The sequence below is a fragment of the Ascaphus truei genome, chromosome 4 (assembly GCF_040206685.1).
Source record: "Ascaphus truei isolate aAscTru1 chromosome 4, aAscTru1.hap1, whole genome shotgun sequence".
Lineage (NCBI taxonomy): Eukaryota > Metazoa > Chordata > Amphibia > Anura > Ascaphidae > Ascaphus > Ascaphus truei.
Window position 1 is genome coordinate 180592105 of NC_134486.1, and position 17632 is coordinate 180609736.

General features: G+C 39.3%; 1 protein-coding gene across 1 annotated transcript; it reads left to right on the top strand.

The window, feature by feature from the left end:
• Positions 1-2868: 2868 nt before the first annotated feature.
• Positions 2869-16070, top strand: LOC142492345 (uncharacterized). The gene is made up of 4 exons (XM_075594993.1): positions 2869-3337; positions 4736-4813; positions 5179-5871; positions 15874-16070. The coding sequence occupies exons 1-4, from the start codon at positions 3061-3063 to the stop codon at positions 16068-16070; spliced, it is 1245 nt and encodes a 414-aa protein (XP_075451108.1). The 5' UTR covers positions 2869-3060.
• Positions 16071-17632: the final 1562 nt, after the last annotated feature.

The window sequence follows — 17632 nt, forward strand, 5'->3', positions numbered from 1 at the left end:
GAGTGAAATTGTGGTTGTTTACGACAAGGTAGTCGATAAGCTATCAAAAAAGCTTGCTTGGGGCACAATCATGAAGTTTCTCCGTCTGTATATTTGTTTTATCCGGAGCAAAGGCGGCTTACCGACGAAGCTGCCACTTGTGAGTAATGCCTCAGCCTTGCGTGCTAATCAGAAGTTAGTTGCTGAACAGGTGCAGACTATATTCGGCAAACAGGCGACTTTGAGCGACATTTACAATTGCATTGTTAAGAATCGCAAAAATTTGGCACTGTCTGAGGTAGAAAAAGTGGTTGATTTTCTTGACAACGCTCATCTAAAGGACCCAGATGCTTATCTGAAAATCATAACCGACGGTGCTACTAACTTTGTTGATGTGATTTTCTATCAATCTGGTGTAATGCGAAATTGATATAGTCAGTTTCCTGAACTTGTGGACCTTGATGGCACGTATAGGCTGAATGACTCGAGATGTTTTATACCTATTTACTGTGCTGGACAGGAATGGCATTAGTAGGGTTGTTGCATGGTGTTTTCTTAGTATGGAAACGCGAGAGAATGTCAGGTTGTGTTTTGAACAATTTCTAACGTCTAGTGAGTCAGTTGTTGGCAAAACTACCGTTGTTCTTCTGGATAAAGATTTTGTGTCGGTAGATTGTACCCCCAAAACTTTTTTAAATGCCGACGTCCTTTTGTGACAAGTGCACGTGGAGAGAAATTTTAATTTGCTGCTTAAAGGATTGCATCTTAATAATATGGAGGTGTCTGCGCTCAGCATGGCAAACGTTAGCATTGAGTCCTTGAAAACGTGCATTCTGAAATGCCGGAAAACTCTCTTGTTTATCCATGATTCCAGTTTGTTTGATGAAGCTTGGTGCAACTTTTTTTCTGATGCCTTGGTACCCGCAGACTTCAAAATCCTTTTCACAAAAAATTGGTACAGTTGTCGGAAAAAGTGGGCATACACTTCACAAAAACCTAAAAACGTTTAAGGTGAATGATACCAACCGAATTGAAGCTCAGAACAAGCACATAAAAGATGTGGTACGCAAATACTTGTGCATGTTTGAATGTCTGAAAGGATCGTTTACTTTTTGTAGCTTGCATAAGTTCAATGTGGACCATCGTGATTATTTAAGCAAGTGCAAACAATTATCCTCGAAGCGAGTACCGATGCGGTTGTTGACGTTTTTCCCGACTTTGCCTCTGTGCACATTTTGCAACAGTATCGTGTTTTTAGAGAAAAAGAGTCACGATTTTCGTTGTGTGTGGATGCTAATGGGGCTAGGGTTACGTTTGGTTCAGTTGATCATTATTTAACGGCGATTATTTCTCAGTTTGTTGGTGTGAATTTTTCAGTCAATTGAATCTTCCTTGTAAGCATGTTTGCTGCTAGGGACCACCTAAACTTGTCGCTTATTGATGTGGCTGTTGTTTCGAATCGTTTCAAATGGCAAAATTATTCCACTACCATTTTGTCTAATTTTCTAAACCCGTGAAGGAAAACAGCATTGTGACTGCTGCTAAAAAGGACAAACCAAAAACCCCCTTGACAGTTTCGCAAAAGTATTCCAGGATTTCTTCAGTGTGCAAGCGTATTTGTGACATAGGGCCTCATGCAGTAAGCGTCGATTAAGTGAAATTGGCAAGCTTACCGATTAGTCATGTTAATGGCGATTTTTCCTCTCCGTATGCAGTAAGTGCCGAATACATTCAAAATCAACCCGAAAACAAATCCGCCCACTCTCACGATGATTAGCCGATCACACACAGGTGTATCGGCGTGCGTGGCGGGGTGCTGATAGGTTGCCCAATCACAAATCTTGCTGAATCAGGCGAAACAAGCATGTTTTGGATTGCGCGCCATATTTAAAGGCAACGTGTACTGCTAATCATTCTCTGTGTTGTTGGGAGTGAGAGAGAGAGAGACGCACAGAGCTGGCTGATTGAACATTTGCATATTGACGGAGAGACTTGTTGTGTATTGGGTGAGCTTTGTCCATTGTTGTTTTGTTTACATCTTTGTCTTGTTTTATATATGGAAGTGTTTCGTGTGATTGGCTGTACATTAGTTGTCTGTTTTTTGTGAGTGCTGGAAGTATGCCCGCAAAGCGTGGGAAGAGTGATGCTGGTGGGAGTGGGAGTGCTACTAGTGCGAGTACGCGTCGGAGTGAACGTACTGTTCAGGGGAGTGATGTTGCTGGTGCACCGAGTGGTGTTGCTGGGAGTGGGAGTGCTGGTGCTGGGAGTGGGAGTGCTGTTGCTGGGAGTGGGAGTGCTGTTGCTGGGAGTGCTGTTGCTGTGAGTGGGAGTGCTGTTGCTGTGAGTGGGAGTGTTGTTGCTGGGAGTGGGAGTGCTGTTGCTAGGAGTGGGAGTGCTGGTGCTAGGAGTGGGAGTGGGAGTGCTGGTGCTAGGAGTGGGAGTGCTGGTGCTGTGAGTGCTGCTGGTGGCGCAGTTGCTGATGGGGTGGATGGTGGTGGCGTGCTTGCTGGTGGGCAGCTTTTGGAGGCTCTTCCATTGGAAGAAGGAGAGTCCAGTCAGCACCAGCCAAGCTCTGACCCTAAACCTGCTCGGAAGAAACGTGTGGAGAAGCCACGTAATCCTCGCTTCAATGACCAGGAAAATACAGCTCTTGTCACTGGCATTCTGGAGCACTATGACAGTATCTATGGACATTTACTAGGTAAGTGTACCTTTACATTTATTATTCAAATACATGTGATCCTAGGTCATCTGAGTTTTGTTCATATGCAAATATGGGTTCAGAATATCTTTCTATGTTAATTAGTCTGGAAACACAGCTTTTTATCATGCCTTACAAGGACAACTAAACACAGGCGGTCAATTTGCCATAACTGCATACAATATGAATGCAACCTTGCTTACATGTATAGGTTTAGTAGTGAATGCTCATGTGCTTCACATATTACACATAAAACAGCATGTTTGCTATCTCTTGGAACCGCTACCAGTGTAGGAAACTGGTGCTTCTATTATTAATCATTTACCTCATATATTTTATATGTTTTTCAAGGGCGGACAAGTTCAGCAAGCAGAAAAGAAATGTGGGACACAATAGTCATTGGTGTCAATGCGTGTGGGAATCATGTGAGGGACAAGCGGAATTGTCACAAGAGATTTGATGATATTAGGTCCAAATTGAAAAAGAAAATACAACACCAACGCGTGCATGCTACTGGCACTGGAGGTGGGCCGACACCACAACGTCTCATATTAAGTCCATTGGAGGAGCTGCTTCGGGCAAAATTACTTCCCGTCGTCGTGGAAGGCTTACCTGGTGACCGTGATATAGGAATTTACCCCTCACAATTTCCACCAGGTGAGAAATATTACTGTACTAGGCGTGTCGTTGCTTACAGTTATTTTGCATAGTTACACTGCTTTTTATACTGTCTTCACAATATAAGCATACCTGCATCTATATATGTATATGTCTGATTCTGTATATATATATATCTCAAAATAGACATATATGTTGTAGTCCTACTAAAAGCAGTAACTAATATAGCACGTGCCATTGCGTGCTCATTTACATGTGAATTCCCAAAATGCATTGCTGCAGTGGAAGCAATTGATGGTGGGCGAAGATGGGGAACAACAGGGTAGTACACATGTGTAACACATGTTAATGAGAAATTATTACTAGCTACAGGTACAGAACAGAAATATGTAGAATATTATAGTGTATTTTATTTATTTTACTCCGACAAACATGACATTACTGCCTATTTTAAGCATGCATCAAATATATTGCATGCAACGGCCTACAAACATCACTTGCACTAACACATCTATAGTTGTTTATGAAAAGGTCCATTTTTGCTTTAAGTCATATACAGACAGCATAATGAGGCACACGTATCATATTTTATGTCATTGTTTTCATAACTTAAAAACTGCACACGACTATTTAGCTCATCTACCATTGTGTTAAAGCAGCTGCAATTAATATCTCATCACAGCATACACTTCAACAGAGGGGGTGGGGTTCAGCACACACACTAATTACAGCCTCATTTTAGGGTCAACTTAGTTCACACCATTTTCACCTGTTTCAAGTAATTGAAAGGTGTGGCTGATTAGGCTTTTTGGGGAAGGGAATACCGTTCTTACAACCTGACTAGCACAACTGAAGTTAATCACACTCATTTGAAAGCTTCACTTTAGCTACTAAATGCCCCAACAACTCATTACTTATCAAAGCGTACCTCACACATTAGTTCACTCATATCTATAGTTGAACTACTACTATCAACGACACATTATCACACACTGCATGTGTTGTCTTGTTGAGTCACAGCCACATTCAGGTGTGCCACATCTTATATTAATGTACCACACATATCCTCTACCAAAAACAACACTTTTTGCAATATGACCACCTTCATGATAACCATTGTGAATGGTCATCTCATGATAGTTATGTACATTATGATACTGATATCACTACACAACATATGATTTTTATGTACAAATTTTATCTATTTATCCTCACGCATTACTGCAGGAACATAGTATGTTTTATGTTAGGGAACTCAAAAGTTCTAAGTACACAGGCATGTACATTGTTATTACAACTATTTATGTTCACTTTCACACACACATTTTGGGTTAAGGAAATGATGCTGTTAGGTACTCATAAATACAGAACATACAATAACTATTTGTTCAATATTTACACATGTAAATGTAAAACTTATGTTATTGTTATATATAGTTGCCCCTGAAGGACATGTGTCACCTGAGACTGAACAAGTGTCTTCACCTGGGTCAGCCAGCTCAACACACCTAGAAGGTGAGTGTATCAGTTGGTGGCCATATAATATGTGCTCTTCTATATGTTATGTTGTCATGTTCATTCTTTGTTTTGCACATCTTCTTTAAATAGGATTACTTAGTGTCAGTGAAAATGAAGTGTAAGGCAACTTGTATTGTGTTAGTGATGTTAACTATCATGTAGGAGTTGTGAGTTTACAGCAAGTTTTCATTCACTCATATTTCATACTGAGTCCAAACATTATTCTTAAGTCAAGGTAGTTTTTAATGTGAGGTTATAAAACGTATGGAAACATGTTAGTTGTTACTTATGACACAGTACAATTACATAGTAACACAGCAGAGATTAACATGCCATTTAATAATGTGTACATTTATTTGTAGAACATGATGAAGAGGATTTTGATGATGATGATGATGATGATGATGCCGCCGCCGCCGCCATAGACACACAAATACAAGCAAGTGACCATGAAGAGGTTCCAATTGAAACTGTTTTACCGCCAAAACGTCCAGCAAATACCACATATGATGCAATTGTAGCTTCTGAGGGAAAAATTGTGGAAGCTGAAAATCGTCGCCATTCTGACCTGATGACAGTGCTGGAAAGGATGATTGCACTGCAGGAAGAAACAGTTTCACAATTGGCACATCTCCACAGAGTCTTCATTGAAGTGCCTAAACAGTTGCAAAAAATCAACACCTCATTCGAAGCATTAGTTGTTCAGCAAACACAAGCTAATTACTGGAGAATGACTAATGTACCACAATTCAACACCTCCCAGCCAGGATCTGTTCATGCAGGTCAGTTTTCACCACATTCATCTGATATTCATTCACCAGGCCCAAATGTTACCTGTCAAGTAGCAGACATTGCTGTGCAGGTTCCTGATGACATCCTACCGCTGCCATCTGTACAAATTCAGCAGCAGACACCTACAAAGGAGGCGACAAAAACAAAACAAGACACACATGAAACAGACCAACCATCACTTGTGCAGTGTCTACCAACTTGCTCACATGTGTCAGTGGGCACAAGCCCTGTCCGTGAACAGTCACTACCCAAAAGCCCTGTAGGTGAGTCACTGGCCAAAAGCCCTGTAGGTGAATCGCTGCCCAAAAGCCCTGTAGGTGAATCGCTGCCCAAAAGCCCTGTAGGTGAATCGCTGCCCAAAAGCCCTGTAGGTGAATCGCTGCCCAAAAGCCCTGTAGGTGAATCGCTGCCCAAAAGCCCTGTAGGTGAATCGCTGCCCAAAAGCCCTGTAGGTGAATCACTGCCCAAAAGCCCTGTAGGTGAGTCACTGGCCACAAGCCGTGTAGGTGAGTCACTGGCCACAAGCCCCGTAGGTGAACAGTCACTGGCCACAAGCCCTGCCCGTGAAGTGCCAGAGGCCACTCAAAGTGGCTCTGTTGTGCCTAAAGTTGGTGGCAAAAGAAAAAGGAAAATTCAAGAGACAACAAGCAGGCCTGTTACTCGCTCGCAAAAGGAACAAAAAAAATAAATGTTATAATTCAGAAAATATGTCTTTGGCCTTGTTTTGTTGACTTCAGATTATCTAATTACTATTGTATGTATGCTGAAGACTGTGTTGTTTCCAAACTTTCAAGTATGTTCTTGTACACGTGAAGTTTTGGAAATGTTAACACTCCTAATTAATGAATAGTGTTATAAATATTTATGTTTTAATCGTCTGTTCAGTAATGGTCCACCAGGAGCCAGTTGCTAAGTTTAGAGAAGCTGCCATTGACTTTGCAGCAAAACATTGCATTTGGGTGTGTTAATTGATGTAATCATTGCATGTGCATATTATTTTCATGCAATTATAAAAGCACCTATTTAACTGCAAACATCTTTCTTGTACGTGTACAGCAGGATTTTGTGTTAAATATTACTTACCTTTGGTGGCCATTGTAATGTTGTCCTTTAATCATTTATGTGTTCTTGTTTCAAGAACATCTCTGAATTTATACTAAAATATATGTAGTATGTATTGATATATGCACACACACACACACAGACACACACTGTGTGTGTGTGTGTGTGTGTATATATATATAGTACTATCTAAACTGGTATAGATGTATTTACAAAAAACATACACTTCATGCTTCCTTGTGAAAACACACTATTTTAATAATACAGGCCTAATGTTTGACAACTATACTAAGTGTGAGCCTCTAACATTATTGGGTGCAAACAAATGTTTATGACTTAATTCACTCATGTTTATCACCATTTAAATAGGTTTCATACAAGGCCTACTTACTGCCATCAATATGTTGTGTGTACTCCTGCAATATAAAAAAAAAAAAGATACATTATATATATATATATATATATATATATATATATATATATATATATATATATATATATATATATATATATACACACACACACACACACACACACACACACACACACACACACACACACACACACACACACACACACACACACACACTATACATATAGTACAATATACACTTTATATATATATATATATATATATATATATATTTTTATGAGAGAAATATATTTATATATATATAGATACACACGTATTTAAACTCATGCAGACAGGTAGTTAACCAGACTTTCAAATACACACAGAAAAGTATGTGGGAAAAAAAACATTTCATTTTGCAGGTGTGTGTATTTACTGATATGGCTGTCTAAGCACTATTTTCACACAGTGCTCTTTGTTATTTTTATAGAAAACTCAATGTTACTGAAATAAGTGTAGGAATGTTTTCACAAACGAGATAAAAAAATGATACATGTTTTTCCCACATTCGCCTATCACTAACCACAAAACTTAACCCAATTAAAAGGACACATCCAATTGGCGTTTGAAATAAGGAGTAAAAGTAGTTACTTTTGTTGACCTTGAAAATGAAACACAGGAATTTGTTAGCCATTGAGCAGAATCATTTTGATGAGCAAAGAAGACAGAACTGCACACATCTTTTGTGCTACTCTGACATGGCTGATGAATTCGTTAACAATATGAATCCCCTTTTAGGGTATAAGTACATGGTTTCAGAAGCAATTTTAAACAGTCGCGGACACAAAGCAAGCACACGCCAAATCTATGATTTGATTCGAGCTAAATATCCTTATTACCAAGACCGTAGGCATGCGCGGAATTTTAATTCCTCAATAAGATTCACTTTATCAACTAATGACTTTTTTGAACGTGTGCAGGATAAGCTAGAACACACCTATGGTTTCTGGAAGATTGCAAAGGAAAAGCATTTTACCCTGAAAGAGGGCACATATATTGTTGTGAAAGGCATATTTATTCCTAATGCCAATAGCAATGGATCCGCTACTACTGTTCCGTGTGAATCGATACCTGCTGCAATATCTGCACCCTCCATTCCTGAAACCCACATTGTACAACAACAAAAGTACTATGATTATGTACCAAGCCTTTCAGCTGAAAATGCATTGGAATGGGAACCAGAAGAAATGAACCTACCTCCCGACCAATTGTTTGAAGAAAGCAGTGGCGATTCCTATGAGCGCTTCATGGAGGAGATGTGTGTCATACTGGATTCAGCGGGTGGGTCAAGCGTGGATGAAAATGCCTTGCATTTCTGGAGCGACCAGTTGCAGCCAGACGAAGAGTTAATTCTAGAAGAATGGTAAATATAACAACCGTTATGCGTTGACTGTGCGTTTAAATGTTTTTTTTTTTTTTTTTTTTTTTTAACCACCATTTTCCCTTTCAATGCGTGGATACAGCGTAACATTGCAGACTGCATAACATGTAGCGATCACAAAGAAATTGTTGCCGAATACAATATAGTATAACCTGAAAGAGTAGTACACATTGCTGACGGAATAAATATACGTACTTTCCTATCCCTTTAACCATAGTAGCAACATTTTAACATAACTCTAACACATACCTGTTTTGTTATCATGCAACATTTAAAAGCGGGTCCACCACGTATGACGTGGGACCCTTGTCATGGCCCAAGGCGTCCTTAAAAAGGATTACGGATGTAAGTCCCGCCCCCAAGCGACGTGCGCGCCTCAAAGCCTATTGGCTGTCATGTTTTGTTATAGTAACGGTAACTGCAGTGTGTCATGTGTGCGGCTCAGTGTTTGTAGCCGTAAAGTGGGCATTAGCAGAATGTTAATTGAGTGGGAGGAGAGTTAGCGTGCGTTTCACGCTGGTTTAACATGACGTCACACGTATTGCATTTGCGCATTGTGTTATCGGCCGTCCTTTCTGTCCAAACACGTCTGTTTAAAAAGAATACAGATGTACTCGTTTAGAACGAATGTAGTTTCGTATTCATTGTATTTGAAATAAAGATTTTATGTTTAATGGTATTTTCAAGATGTATTGAACGCACAACGTACGCTTTGTTTTGCGCATGCGCTAACAGTTAGTGCAGCCAAGCGTGAAGTGCGTGCGCACACTAAGATGTGCGCGCACATTTTTCAGTATACAGGCAACGTTCACATCATATACATAGTTATGCCTGCTACAAATTTAAAGAAACATTACATACTGATGTACACTTGTAGTTCTAACATATAAGTGAGTGACGTGTGTATGTACACAATCATATAGAGCTGTGTAACGCGTTGTCACGGATACATATATAGTAAGGTGCCATATTTGACCATCATGTGTTTGCTGTATTTCAGAGATGTCGGGGAAGATACAATCGGATCAATGTATGATTTCAGAAGAGTCTACCTTTATATGAGATGATTGTGAGGAGGAGCCACCGACTACTATACTACATATGGAACTAATTTTATATTGCTTGCAGCGCTTATTAACAAACAATAAAAAATGTGATACCCTTATGCCTATATTGCATAAGCACTTAATTAACATAATGATGTTGCAAAATAGTGCCTCATGAATTTTTATTGAGTGTTCTTTAATGACTACTATCATTTTATGGCATGGTGTGTTTTATATATAACAACCATTCCCACTCTGCTAACACATTTGTGAATTCTATTGTGTAATGGAACGTATGACTGTCGAAACTATGTAACAATAATAATAATAATAATAATAATTATAATATGAGCATGTTCATGTATAGCGCTGCTAGTTGTACACAGCGCTTTACAGACACATTTTTCAGGCTGAGGTCCCTGGCCCGTGGAACTTACAATTTATTTTTTGCCGCCTGAGGCACAGGGAGATAAAGTGACTTGCCCAAGGTCACAAGGAGCCGACACCGGGAATTGAACCAGACTCCCCTGCTTCAAAATCTCAGTGCCAGTGTGTGTCTTTACTCACTGAGCCACTCCTTCTCCCAATGTAAAGGACACTTACAACCAACTAGCCATTTCTTGTTAAAAATCTCTTGTTACATGGGTATGTTGATAAAATGGTTTGGGACTGTAGCAAATAATGTTATTGGCCAGATGTTGTGGTCCCCTACAATGCATGATGTTCTGATTATGACATCAACATCATGTAATGAAGTACGTTTCTGTGTATATTTCATTAACCTAACTAACTATAGTTTACTGTGTTTATTAAACGTTCTAAAAATACATAGTATAGTCAATATGATGATATAAGCTACCATAATAAAGCTGGTGTTATCATTTGTCGGTGTTATACATGGATCCTACACAAATTGATACAGACACAAACAGTTGTCTTACAAAGTGTGTCTATGCTAATGTGCACGTGATTGACGTTACAATTGTGACAATACTTGATAATTATCATCATGATAATGATGAAGTGACGTGATTTATATTGCAAAAATATTACCAACATTGTCATATTGGTAAATTAGAAATGCTAAATGACAGTAACATTTGCAACAAAATTGTGTTTTCTGTTAACAGTTTTACACTTGGTACATGTAGGACACATCCACACACGTGTGACTTATACATACACATGTCACAAATGTAAATTAATGTTGACTATTAATTCCTAGCATTAAAAAACACCTACATTGCTAAATCTAAGATGTAGTACGCATAGTTGTGATTACAGGCATTCATGCATGGAGTGTTATGATCAGTCAATTTCATCCGTGATGAATGATCTCCCGTAAGTAAACACATAAGTACAGTTATCCCCTTTTCTCCAAACACCTCTATATTACATTAATGGAATTTATAAGGAAACATACATAAAATGTGATGAAATGGGAGTAATCATTTTCTAATACAATGCACATGAAAGCTCAAGAGTAGCTAAATGCATATACATGATACAGAAAGTACATGTATGTTACATTTGTGTTAAAACCAATCTGTAGGGTTTTTACTTCAAATAATTATAGGAAGATTGAGGTAGGCACATCTTATGAGAGATGTCAGCAAATATACATACCATGATCAGTCATACTGGAGATATACCTATAATGCAAAGGAACAATATATAAATTGCAAACATTGACATGCCATCTTCAGTACCGTAAACAACACAGCAAAGTGTGTATTTGGTGTTAAATGTGCAACACCATGTATATTTAATCACATTCAAAATGTAAATCAGCCTGGTGTACACATCATATGGATGTACATGTTACACTGCACCAATAACATTGTATGTAAGCATACTAGAAGCATGAATGAGTATGGGCATAATATGTGTATTGTGTTAGCATAAGGAACAACACAATGCTAAAATATTAGTGCTTTGTTACCCCAGTTGTATTCACATACACACAACTAAAGTACAATTGAAGAGGGATTATATAACCTGTGCAACAATAACATACTGGTGCCACATCCCTTTGTGCACACAGCAGAGAAAAGAAAGGTGTGCAACCCATATTCATCTGTGTCCTACCAGAAGGGTATATAAAAAAAACATTATTGTTAAGATAACATAATGTAACTATCAAAGTATAACTTGGAACATATATGTTTTTACTTACAAGAAAAAAATGAATTGATGAGATTCTGGCGTGTCTGGCCACCACTGGCTGTTTGTTCATTTTCAGCAGCTACATGGGTGGGATGCTCGTCTACCAAAGGCTCAGCTAGGTCTGATTGTACATTGTGCCTGAGTGCAACATTGTGCAAAATGCAACAGGCAAGGATAATATCAGACACTTTTTGAGGCTTGTATAGAAGAGCCCCACCAGTTCTGTCCAGACACCTAAATCTGGTCTTGAGTAGGCCAAATGTCCTCTCTATAACAGATCTTGTAGATATATGGGCTGCATTGTACCTCTCCTCTGCTTCAGTTTGAGGGTTTAGCACTGGAGTCAAGAGCCACGGCCTAATTCCGTATCCTGAGTCACCTATAATGAATGGAGCACACATAAGCTGACATTAGTGATCAAATTGTACAATGCCAACATTCCTAAATAAAAGTGTGTTTTGAGTTAGAACATGTAAATGTGTACTCACCCAGCAGCCAACCATGTTCAAAATGTCCCTCTTCGAACGCATGGAAGACTGAAGAGTTCCTCAGGATAGAGGAATCGTGACTGGAACCAGGGAATTTGGGTACCACATGCATTATCCTCATCGTCGCATCACATACCACCTGTACATTGAGTGAATGGTAGTGCTTACGATTGCGGTACACATGCTCACTCTGACTAGGTGCAATCAAAGCAACATGTGTGCAATCGATTGCACCCAGCACACATGGTATCCCTGCTATATTATAAAAGCCAGTCCTGACTTCCAGCCACTCTGTCGCCTCTGTAGGAAAATGAATATAATTCCTAGCGCGTCTATTGAGTGCATAGAGAAACTGGGTCAAGGCCCGCGAGAATGTAGATTGCGAGACCCCGCCCACTATGCCCACAGTTGTCTGGTATGACGCGGAAGCAAGATAATGTAATGAGCACAGCATTTTAACAAGCCCAGGGACTGCACGACCTCTGGCTGTGAAAAAATCTAAATCTCCCCTTTACTCCTGATAAAGAGCTAAGATTGCTGCTGAACTCAAACGATAGCGACTTACAATCTCCTCCTCACTCATCCCATCTAACAGGGTTCTCTCCCTGTACAGACGCGGACGAGGCACAACTTGTCTCCTCTGTCTTCTCCTCTGATCTCCTGTCCCTCTCCCTGTCTCTGTCGTATCCGCGTGACTGTCCCTGTCACTGTCACTGTCCCTCGGTGTGTCCCTCCCTTGCCCTATATGATTGTCTTCATCATCAAGCATGTCATAGAAAAGAATGTTCCTCCGTCTCCTAAACAATCTCAACATTTTGAAATGAGTAGCTGTGAATGATCAGGTAATGGGCGTCCTTTAAATAGGTATGTGATGATGTCAGGTGACATAGTAAAATGCAAGGTGTTACATTAACATAATAAAGTACTTCTGTGGCAAGCTGTGTGCAGTTCTTGTTATAAGTATTTGTTGTGTGTATTCTGCAGGGAATGATGATATTTGGCAATGATGTGACGTGAACCTATGTAGAAACATTGCTTGCAAATAAATAGTTGCATGTGCAATGCATGTAACACTTGTGAACGCAACAGTCAGTCATGTAATTAGGCAAAAAGGCTGAGATTGACGTGGGAAAAGTTTTGTGTAACATGTGTAATTAGGCATGTTATTGTGACATGTTGACAACAATGAATAGTCGTGTGCATACACTGGCGACACACTTTATTCGAGCTCGGCTAGTCCCACGAATTCGGGTATACCCGGGTGTATTGAGGTTTGTGACTGTTTTCTGCCCGAGTGCATTGAGGTATATTCCAAGCAGGGATTGAAGCATTTTATTCCCGCTGGCTGCAATACTGCACAGTATATATATATATACTGCATTACAATTCATGAATTTATGCCATCTGGTAGACACGCGAAGCATTGCAGCCTATTAAATCCTAATCATTATCATTTAACAGATTAGCCACCCGTCAGCCAGGCATGAACCCAGGCTGGAAAGGCAAACGCAACGGGGCTTGTCAGAGGTGAGGAGCGGCGCATTCCAGGTATCTGCCAGGTACATACTAGGTATTTGCTCGAATAAAGTGTGTCGGTGCAGTATGCATGCATTTCTGTAAGGAGGATAGTTGGTATAGAATGAGTTAACAAGGTGTCCCAATGCTGAATTACTGTACATGTGTGTATAAGTTAGGTTGAAGTGCTTGTAATGCTACGGTTACACTGTAAACATGCAATGTGATTGAGCGTCCAATAAGTGACGTCATGAAAATAGGGAGGACCCAAAAGTATATGTAAACATGAGAATACAGATGTACATGAACGTTTAAAGATGCGTGACACATTACTAGCATTGTGTAATGTAAAGGAAGATGAATATACTGTGTATGTGTGACATGTGTGACATGTGTAACATCATGTAAATAATTGTCGCTCAGTTCAGTAAAATGTGTGATATGATGTGAGGTTCTCCTTTAAGAGTTGAGTATAGTATTTTCCCTTGGCACATCATCACATGATGAGTAATGTGACCCGCAAATGCTGCAAACATGTAAAAGTATAATGTTATGCAAATAATACACGTCAGCTGTGACACAATGCAGGGAATGCCCCCACACTGTAATGCAAATGACGTTTGTATTGTGAGCAATGAAACGTAAACAGTACTATACTGTTATACGTCCCCGCTCCATTGACTCCATTGATGTACAGAAGTTTTTTTTTTCTAAGTGCCGTTGCGGCAGCCTTAGCGATCGTTCTCCCCTCCAAACTGCCAACTTTAGTTGGCGGGAGAAATTGGCCATAACATCTCAATTTCGTAGTGCCGATCAGGCCCGATAAGCTGTTTTTTTTTTTTTTTTAATCCAGCCGATTTAAAAAAGTGGCGATCAGTGGCGAAAACAGGCTTATCGGCAGCCGACTGGCCATAACAAAATAATCGGCTCCGAAACCTGGCGATATCAAGCACTTATCGGCGCTTACTGAATCTCAAACCCAATTTTGGCTATAAAATGGCGATAATTCCCTTATCAACGCTTACTGCATGAGGCCCATAGCAAGCAAACTCAGTAACAAAGCTTTTCATTGGAAGTTGGCTTTTATGCTGTAGATTTTCTTGAGCTGGAATGAAGAAGGCTTTCCATCACCAGTTTCACCTTCGCAACAAAAACCCGATTTAAGCCAAATTTTCTTTCGTAAGCAACATAAAAGGGGGTTAACTGCTTCTCAACGATCATACAAGCTTTTCAACTAATGCTTTTTTCAAGTAGCTGTGAGCCTGTTGTGCAGATTATACCTTTTGAAAACACGTATGTTACTGTGAAGACCAGTGGAGCCAACACAATTAGTTTGTACTGTGGCAAATAGCTGGATGTGGCTAATAGTGACAATCCTGGGAATAGGTTCATAAGTTTGTACACCAGGGCTGCTTCCTTGAATCGCCTGGTTCGTGCATTGAATTTATTGCCTGGCCCACAACTGGATCAAACTGTTCTCGGGAACAGGCACTAATGGCTGTAGCATGTGCGGTTGGATTTATGTAGAGGGGCTGATTCAAGTTAAAAAGTGTATAACCTAGGCAAAAAATTATCTGAATATGCCTTTCACTGCTTTAGGCACTCTAATTTTTTAATCTTTCCATCGCCGAAAAATTGAGAGGATATCACAACTTAGTTCAGTTAGAGTAGCACTTTTCTACATTTGCAAACAACTTGATACGGGCTTGTTAAAAATGATTAACTGCCACATGTGTGATGATTGTAATGACCCCGAATGCACAGATGTGCCTCCTACATCCCATCCTATTTGGCATGATTTGAGCTACCCATGGGTATGCAAATTTTGCAGTGATGAGCCTCCCGCTAAAAAATTGAACCATCCTGTGCCCTGCTCCCCTACACTAGATTTGCCGCTATTTGCTCAAGCGGGGATATTTACAGCTGCTGGCAAAACTATAGTGATGCAAAACACTTGCAGTATTGACACTTGCTTTACCCTTTCATGTGCTTAATATTTAATCATCGTGGGCCTTAGAAATGTATTTTTTATCGCATGCAAATAATGGGGGAAGTTTTATCTCTGGCAAGAATAGGTCGATTCAGTGAAACCAAACTGCGCTGGTTGAATCACATAAGAAAAACCCCTGTAAGAAATGTGATTGACGTGTGGGGCGATTTGGATAACAATTTTACTTCATTTTTTCATGATTTAGTTCAGACAAAAGTTTACAGCATTTGCACAAATTCTGTGTACAACTTTTTGGAATATGAAAACATTGAAAAGGGTATAACATTCAATCGTCAAGTCACCAACCCGTTCCAAGGCACTTTAGAAAACGCAGTGCAGCAGTGGGCTGAACCTTACTCAGCAGAATGCCAGTTCTTTTTTCCTGAATCTACAACGTGGTGAAACTACCATTGATTTAACTAGAAGCTGCCACGGGAAAAGTGGGAACTCCCACCGTGAAATAATTTTATAAATGTCACCTTTTCTGCTTTTACGACTGGTGATTTGTGCTCATTGAAAGATGTTTTTCCTGAACAGTTAGAATTTTTGGGCGCTACGTTTCAATTCGTAGGAACTGTGCATCACAGTACAAATCATTTTCTCAGTTCGGTTGTTTTCAAAGGTTCGCGGTTATATTATGATAAGTCCAAAACGCTGTCCAAAACTCCATGGGAAGAGCGGGCCTCCATAGCAGTTTATCTAAAGTCGGAAATTTTGCATTGATTTTGGCGGTACCGAACTAAGCAGGCACATGGTTTGCACACACCTTTTTTTGTTCAGATTTTTTAGTAGGAATTTTTGTCAGCATACAGCAACTTCCCAAAACTTGAGTTGGGGCATGTTGACTTTGATGCTGATTTAAAAAAACGTAAAAAGAAAAACTCAATGTGCAGAAACATCTCAAAACCTGCGTTGGGGCTCATTGATGCGGAATTCTCTTTTGCGCCTACTTTTGCTTCGCCTCTTGCTATTTTTTTTGTGCTTAGTTCATTAATATGTGTTGAGTTTAAGAGAAAAAACGAAGAAAAAAAATTTGGTTTTGTGTGCATGCTATTTTTTTTTTTTTTTTAATTCAACATCAATGTGCAGAAACATCCCGAAACTTGATTAGGGGCTCATTGGTGTTGAATTCACATCCTGCACTTGCTTCGCCACATGCTAATTTTTTTTTGCGCTTCATTTATCAATAAGTACGCATTTTTAGTATCTATTTCTGCTGAATTATGACTTTCGCTTACTTCTACATTCTTTCTATCGTTTTTGTTAAGTTGGAGAAAAAGATTTGAATACAAAAAAACATAAAAACAACAAAAATAAAGTTTTCGTTTTGCTCGCTGTTATGATGACTTGTTTTGTTGTTGTCATTGAATGTTATTTGTTAAATGATTTTAGATGTGTTCCTAATCTTTTCAGATAAATAAAAATTACGGAAACACGAAAAGTATAAATTCCAAAAATAATAAAAGTTAAAAAACAAAAAAAATGTTTCCAGGTCACTAGCTATTCAGTCTCAAAATGTAGCTCAGCTGTATTTCGAGTGTTCAGAAAAATGTCCATCAGGCGACCATCTATATTTATGTGTCATTTATATTGTACTTGTTTATTTAAGTATTGGTCATCAGCTGTCCTCTTTTTCTTCTATACTTTCCACTCGACTGTGAATAGGCATGTGGCGTTATTTCCACTCGAGTGTGAATAGCCAGGTGGCACTATTTCCACTCGAGTGTGAATAGCCAGGTGGCGCTCTTTCCACTCGAGTGTCAATATCCACTGCCTCTGCGCGATGTGTTGTGGAACCAGCGCAATTGGGCTTATCATGATTGTTATATCCATGATAAAATGTGGAGATTGCAGAGATTTTGTCCATCCCAAGTAAGTCTACATATTATTAAATGATTATATATTGTCTAATACCGAATTTAAAATGTAATGTAACTATAATATTGCGTTTATAACAAAGAATA